The 7,921-nt window shown below is 44.2% G+C and overlaps 1 protein-coding gene across 1 annotated transcript in view; it reads left to right on the top strand.

Annotated features, from left to right (window-relative positions):
- Positions 1-7,921, top strand: part of WDR88 (WD repeat domain 88) — a 77,748-nt gene that overhangs the window by 58,682 nt on the left and 11,145 nt on the right. The window contains exon 9 of the mRNA XM_011995277.1: positions 1,507-1,575. Within this exon, the coding sequence (XP_011850667.1) occupies positions 1,507-1,575 (69 nt within the window). The remainder of the gene's footprint in view (positions 1-1,506; positions 1,576-7,921) is intronic.

Below are 7,921 nucleotides of genomic sequence, written 5' to 3'. Positions count from 1 at the left end.
GTAGAGACGGGGTTTCACCGTGTTAGCCAGGATGGTCTCGATCTCCTGACCTCGTGATCCGCCTGCCTCGGCCTCCCAAAGTGCTGGGATGACAGTCATGAGGCACCGCGCCCGGCCTGCTCTGAGCTCCTATTTACCTAAAGAAAACATCCCACTCCTCCTCTGCTTAAGCCACAGTGGATCAAGTTTGCAGTTACTGGGAGCCAAAAGCCCCTCGCCTACAGGGCCTCTGAGGGGTATTCCCTAGAACAAAGAACGCAAACGAAAACCTGAGACCAGCTAGGAATATAATATTTCTCCCCCAATCCTGCTAAACACCCGAGTACTATTTTAAAAAACCATACACAGTGGCACACAGATTTGTGGTCCCGGCTACTTGGGAGGCTGAGGCAGGAGAATCACTTGAGCCCAGGAGGTAGAGGCTGTGGTGAGCTATGATTGAGCTGCTACACTCCAGCCTGGGGGACAGAGTGAGATCCTGTCTCAAAATAAAAATAACTAAATAAATAAATATAGAGTGGGCAGGGCGTGGTGGCTCATGCCTGTAATTCTAGCACTGTGTGAGGATTAGGCGGGCAGATCACTTGAGGTCAGGAGTTTGAGACCAGCCTGGCCAACATGGTGAAACCCCGTCTCTACTAAAAATAGAAACATTAGCTGGGCATGGTGATGGGCACCTGTAATCCCAGCTACTTGGGAGGCCGAGGCTGGAGAATCGCTTGAACCCAGGAGGTGAAGGTTGCAGTGAGTGGAGATTGCGCCACTGCACTCCAGCCTGGGCAACAAGAGCAAAACTCTGTCTCAAAAACAAACCAAAAAAACCCCCAAAAAACAACAGCAAAAAAACATAGAATGTACATATATCCCACATCTTTACACTTTGTATTCCACCCTAAATGTTGTTGATGAAACCAAGGAAGTACAATGAGCTGCTCTGCTCTTTTTTTTTTTTTTTTTTTTTTTTTTGAGACAGTCTTGCTCTGTCGCCGAGGCTGGAGTGCAGTGGCGTGATCATGACTCACTGCAGCCTCAACCTCCCCGGGCTCAGGTGACTCTCCCACTTTAGCCTCCTGAGTAGTTGGGATTACAGGGGAATGTCACACCATGCCCAGTTAATATTTTGTATTTTTAGCAGAGACGGGCTACATTGCCCAGGCTGGTCTCAAACTCCTGGACTCAAGTGATCTGTCCACCTCAACCTCCCAGAGTGCTGGGATTACAGGCATGAGCCACTGCGCTCAGCCAGCTACTCTGAAATGTTAGCAACCCTGGGTTCTTGACTCTTTGTTGTTTTTTTAGAATGGGACCTCACTCTGTTGCCCAGGCTAAAGTGCAGTGGTACAATCATGGCTCACTGAAGCTTCTACCTCCTGGGCTCAGGTGACCCTCCCGCCTCGGCTTCCCAAAGGGCAGGTTACAGGTGTGAGCCACCATACCCAGCTTGTTTTTGTTGTTCTTTCAAAATTTTTTTCTCCAGGTTTTCATTAAAATTTGATATTTCTTCAGGGCCATAATGACTGGGTGATGGATGTTGCCATTAGCAACAACAAGAAATGGATCCTGTCTGCTTCCAAGGTAAAAGTGGCCAAGCTTACAATATCGATCACATTCGTCAGAATTGGTGATAGCGGAAGAGTTATTGCCATGTATAAAATTCCTGGGTGGGTTCGGTGAGCTGTACCTGGCCGGGCCATAGTGTTCACGGAGCTGCCTGGGAATGGGGAGAGCATGTCCTTCCGTCCGCAAATGCAAGGAGTTTCCAGGTATTTCTGTGTCTGCACTGTTGACATTTGAACTTTGTTGGAAAAAGAGTCTGACTGGATCGGTGAGCAGTGGAGCCAATGGGGGGCTTGAAGGGAAAGCATTAGCTAATGGATAAGCCTTGGAGACCACCCAGCTACTTGGGAGGCTGAGGTGGGAGGATGGCCTGAGCCTGGGAGGTCGAGGCTGCAGTGAGTCATGATGGCATCACTGCACTCCAGCCTGGGCCAAACAATGAGACCCTGTCTAAAAACAAAAAGCTGGGTGTGGTGGCTGCTCATGTCTGTAATCCCAGCACTTTGGGAGGCCAAGGTAGGCAGATAGCTTGAGCTCAGGAATTTGAGACCAGCCTAGGCAATGTGGCGAAACCCTGTCTCTCCAAAAAATTAGCCAGGCATAGTGATGTGAGCCTACAGTCTCAGTTACTCCAGGCCCACCTACTTGGGAGGCTGAGATGGGAGGAATGCTTCAGCTTAGGAGGCTGAGGCTGCAGTGAGCTGTGACCATGCCATTATACTCCAGCCTGGGCGACAGAGTGAGAACTTGTCTCTTAAAAAAAAAAAGTATTGAATATTTAAACTTTTGGCTAGGCACAGTGGCTCATGCCTGTAATCCTAGCACTTTGGGAGGCAGAGGCAGGAGGTTCGCTTGAGCCCAGGGGTTTAGGACCAGCTTGGGCAACATGGTGAAACCCTGTCTTTACCAGAAATACAAAAAATTAGCTAGGAATGGTGGTGCACACTTGTAGTTCCAGTTACTCAGGAGTTTGAGATGGGAGGATGGTTTGAGTATGGGAGGCGGAGGCTGCAGTAAGCCACAATCATGCCACTACACTCTATCCTGGGTGACAGAGCTAGACCCTGTGTCCAACAAATAAATAAATAAATTTTGTAGGTTATATTATATATTCTTAACATACATAGAGGTAAGACTGTTTAAAAAAGCAAACACAAATAAAATAGAACTGATTAAACACATATCACTTATATTTAATATAAAGCAGTGACTTCATTCTATGAGGCCAGCACCAGTTGGATATCAAAGCCAAGTACAAATGTCACAAGAAAAGAAAATTACAGACCAATGTCTCTTGTTAATATAGATGCAAATATGCTCAACATAATATGGGCAGATAAAATCCAATAGTACATTAAAAGGATGGTTTACCATGACCAAGTGGGATTTGTTCCAGGGATACAGGGTGGCTCAACATAAAATCAGTGTGATATATCACATTAATAGAACAAAGGGAAAAACACCTATACGATCATTTCAACTGACACAGAAAAGCATTTGAAAAAATCCAAAACCCTTTCATGATAATAATAAAAAATTCAGAAAGCTAGGAATAAAGGGAAAATTCCTCAACATGATAAAGAGTGTTTATAAAAAATCTGCAGCTAACCTGATTCTCAGTGGTAAAAGACTAAAATTTTTCTTCCTTAAGATCAGGATCAGGACAAGGATGCCTACTTTCACTGCTACTATTCAGTATTGTACTGGAAGTGCTAGCCAGAGCTATTAGACAAGAAAAAAATAAATAAAAGGCATCCAAATTGAAAAGGAAGAGGTAAAATTCTCTTCCTTCCCTTCGTTCCCTCCCTCCCAACTTGCCTGCCTGCCTCTCCTTCCTGTCTTCCTCCTCTCCTCTTCTCTCCTCTCCTCTCCACTCCCCTCCCCTTTCCTCCCCTCCCCTCCTCTTTTCTTCTCTCTCTCTCTCTCTCTTCCTTCCTTCCTTCCTTCCTTCCTTTCTTCCTTCCTTCTTCTTTCTTTCTTCCCAGGGTCTCATTCTGTCATCCAGGCTAGAGTGCAGTGGCACAATCTCAGCTCACTGCAACCTCCATCTCCTGGATTCAAGCAATTCTTCTGGTAGAAACGGGATTTCACCATGTTGGCCAGGCTGGCCTTGAACTCCTGACTTCAAGTGATCTGCCGGCCTTGGCCTCTCAAAGTGCTGGGATTACAGGTGTGAGCCACTTTGCCCAGTCAAAATGATTTCTTTCTTTTTTTTTTTTTTTTGAGATGGAGTCTTGCTCTGTCGCCTAGGCTGGCGTGCAGTGGCATGATCTCGGCTCATTGCAACCTCCATCTTCTGGGTTCAAGCAATTCTCCTGCCTCAGCCTCCTGAGTAGCTGGGATTACAGGCATGTGCCACTATGCCCAGCTAATTTTTTGCATTTTTAATAGAGACGGGGTTTCACCATGTTGGCAAGGCTGGCCTTGAACTCCTGACCCCATGATCTGCCTGCCTCTGCCTCCCAAAGTGCTGGGATTACAGGCATGAGGAACCATGCCTGGCCCCAAAATTATTTCTATTCGTAGGTGGCATGATCATAAATATAGAAAATCCCAAAGAATTCACACGAAAGCTACTAAAGCTAATAAATGAATTCAACAAAGTTTCAGGGTACAAAATCAACACAAAAAAAGCAGTTGTGTTTCTATACACCAGCAATGAACAATCTGAAAAGAAAAAGCAATTCCATTTACAATGGCATCTAAAACAATACTTACGAATAAATCTAACAAAGGTAGTGAAAGACTGGCACAATGAATACTATAAAGTATTGCTTAAAGAAATTAAAGAAGACCTCAATGAATGGAAAGACATCCTATATTCATAGACAGGAAGACTCATCATTAAGATGTCAGTACTACTCAAAGTAATCTACAGATTCTGCATAATCCCTATCAAAATTCCAACAGCATTTTCATATGAAATTGCAAGGGGCCCCAAACAGCCAAAACAATCCTGAAGAAGGAGAAGGAGAAGGGGAAGGAGAAGAATAAGAGGGAGAAGGAGAAGAAGAAAATTGGAGGACTCACACTTCCTGACTTTGAAGTTACTACAAGTCTATAGTAATTAAAACAGTGTGGTTCTGGCATAGGGACAGACATATAGACTGATGGCTTTGAATAGAAAGCCCAGAAATAAGGGATTTTTGACAAGGGTGCTGAGATCATTCAATGGAGAAGGGACAGTCTTTTCAACAAATGCTTCTGGGAAAATTGGAAATTTACATGCAAAGGATGAAACTGCACCCTTACCTAATACTGTATAGAAAAATTAACTCAGGATCAAACACCTTAACTTGAGAGCTAAACTGTAAAACCCTCAGAAGAAAACAGTAGAGAAAATCTTCATGATATTGAATTTGGCAGTGATTTCATGGATATGACAACAAAAGTATAGGCAATGAGAGCAAAAATAGACAACCTAACCTTCGTCAAAATTAAGAACTTTTGTGCATCAAAGGATAATATCAAGAAAGCGAAAAGACAGCTTAGAGAATGGGAGAAAATAGTTGCGCATCATGTATCTGATAAGGGATTAATATGCAGAATACATAAAGAACTCTGAAAACTCAACAACAAAAAACAACCCAATTCAAGGATGGGCAAAAGACTAAAATAGACATTTCTCCGAAGAAGATATACAAATGGCCAAGAAGCATATGACAAGATGCTCAACATCATTAGTCATTAGGGAAATGCACATCAAAAGCACTGTAAGGTACCACTTCACATCTACCAGGAGGTCTATAATAAAAAAAAACTCAGAAAATAATGAATGTTGGCAAAGGATGCGGAGCAACTGGAACGCTTGTGCATGACTGATGGGAATGTAAAATAGTGCAGCTGCTGTGGGAAATGGTTTGGCAGTTCCGCAAAAGCTTAAACGGAACTACCATATGATCCAGCAACTCCACTTTTGGGTGTTTTGTTGGTTTGTTTGTCTGAGACGGAGTTTCACTCTTATCACCCAGGCTAGAGTGCAATGGCATGATGTCCACTTACTACAACCCTCCTGGGTTCAAGTGATTCACCTGCCTCAGCCTCCTGAGTAGCTGGGATTACAGGTGCGTGCCACTATGCCCAGCTAATTTTTGGGTTTTTAGTAGAGACAGGGTTTCGCCATGTTAGCCAGGCTGGTTTCGAACGCCTGACCTCAGGTGATCCACCCGCCTCGGCCTCCCAAAGTGCTGGGATTATAGGTGTGAGCCACTATGCCCTGCCCACTTTTGGGTTTATATTCAAAAGAACTGAAGGCAGGGCCTTACTGATACTTATATGCCAATGTTCACAGTAGCATTATTTATAATAGCTAAAAGGTAGAAGCGACCTAGGTGTTGGATGAATGGATACATAAAGTGTGGTCTATCCATACAAGGGAATTCAGCCATAAAAAGGGGGAAATTCTGACATGGATGAATCATGGATGAATCTTGATGACATGCTAAGTGAAATAAGCCAGTCACAAAAGGGCAAATATGGTAATGATTCTTCTTAGACGAGGAATCCAGCATAGCCAAATTCAGAGACAGAAGGTAGAATGGTGGTTGCCAGAGGCTGGAGGGTGGGGAGAAAGTAATTATTTAATGGGTAATGGAGTTTTTGTTGGGGATGATGAAAAAGTTTTGGGTATAGAGAGTGGTTATGGTGACAGAAGATTGTGAAAGTATTTAATGTGACTTAATTGTATACTTACAAATTGTTAAAATGATATTATGTTGTATATATTTTATCACAAGTTAAAAAAAACCAACAATGACATATTTATTTCTGTCCCTTAATACAGTAGGATATCTTTGCTTTTCTGTTTCCATGGCAAATAATACTTCTCTGAACTGCTTGCAACCTTCAGGACATCCTTTTAGTTTCTGTAGCGGTAAAACTGAACACTGTCAAATGTAAAACTCGCTTTGATTCGCAGCTCTGTTCTTATCAAGCCCACATTATACTGATTCCTGGTGTCAGCCCAATGTGATAACTTCAAGCTAAATATCCCCTCAGCAAAATCATTTGAGCATGGATACTTAACATTTCACTTACTGGCTGGGGATGGTGGCTCACGCCTATAATCTCAGCGCTTTGGGAGGCCGAGGCAAGTGGATCACCTGGGGTCAGGAGTTCGAGACCAGCCTAGCCAACATGGTGAAACCCCGTCTGTACTAAAAATACAAAAATTAGCCAGGCTTGGTGGCGCGTGACTGTAGTCCCAACTACTTGGGAGACTGAGGCAGGAGAATCGCTTGAACTAGGGAAGGGGAGGTTGCAGTGAGCCAAGATCAAGTCACGGCACTCTAGCCTGGGTGACAGGGTGAGACCCAGTCTCAAAAAAAAAAAAAAAAAGATTTTACTTACTGGCAACAACAGGTTCTTTGATTTGCAGGCTTTATTTCCCAGCACTCCAAAAATGTTCAATGCACTAAATCTATAAGCTTGCTTTAAAAGACCAGGTATTTGTCAGTGAAGTCCTTTGCACCATAAACTCATGGTATAGGCTATATCTATCTAAAATGTGCATTATTTATTTATTTATTTTATTTTAGAGACGGAGTTTCTCTCTTGTTGCCCAGGCTGGAGTGCAATGGTGCAATCTTGGCTCACCACAACCTCTGCCTCCTGGGTTCAAGCGATTCTCCTGCCTCAGCCTCCTGAGTAGCTGGGATCACAGGCATGCGCCACCACACCTGGCTGATTTTGTATTTTTAGTAGAGATGGGGTTTCTCCATGTTGGTCAGGCTGGTCTCGAACTCCTGTCCTCTGGTGATCTACCCACCTCGGCCTCCCAAAAATGCTGGCATTACAGGCGCGAGCCACTGCGTCTGGCCCATTTATTTATGTTTTAAAGAGACAGGGTCTTGCTATGTTGCCCAGACTGGAGTGCAGTGGCACAATCTCAGCTCACTGCAGCCTCAGTCTCCCAGGCTCAGGCAATCCTCCTTCCTTAGCCTCCCCAGTAGCTGGGATTACAGGTGCCTGCCACCATGCCTGGCTAATTTTTTGTATTTTTATTGGAGACGGGGTTTGGCCTTGTTCTCCAGGCTGATCTCAAACTCCTGGCCTCAAGTGATGCACCCGCCTTGGCGTCCCAATGTGCTGGGATTACAGGCATGAGCCACTGTGCCCGGCCCATTTTAACATCTTTTCTATGCTCAGAAATGATAATAGCCATCTTGTAGGCACATGTTTAAGGAAGATATCTCTATTTCGCTAATTGAAAATCTTGGCTGGGCATGTTGTTTCATGCCTGTAATGCCAGCAATTTGGGAGGCTGAGGTGGACAGACTGCCTGAGCCCAGGAGTTTGAGACCAGCCTGGGTAACATGCCAAAATCCCGTCTCTACTAAAAATACAAAAAATTAGTGGGATATAG

Source organism: Mandrillus leucophaeus, unplaced genomic scaffold (assembly GCF_000951045.1).
Source record: "Mandrillus leucophaeus isolate KB7577 unplaced genomic scaffold, Mleu.le_1.0 Scaffold48, whole genome shotgun sequence".
Classification (NCBI taxonomy): Eukaryota; Metazoa; Chordata; class Mammalia; order Primates; family Cercopithecidae; genus Mandrillus; species Mandrillus leucophaeus.
The sequence above is the reverse complement of the archived record's forward strand: the minus strand, read 5'-3'. Positions and strand labels throughout refer to the sequence as shown.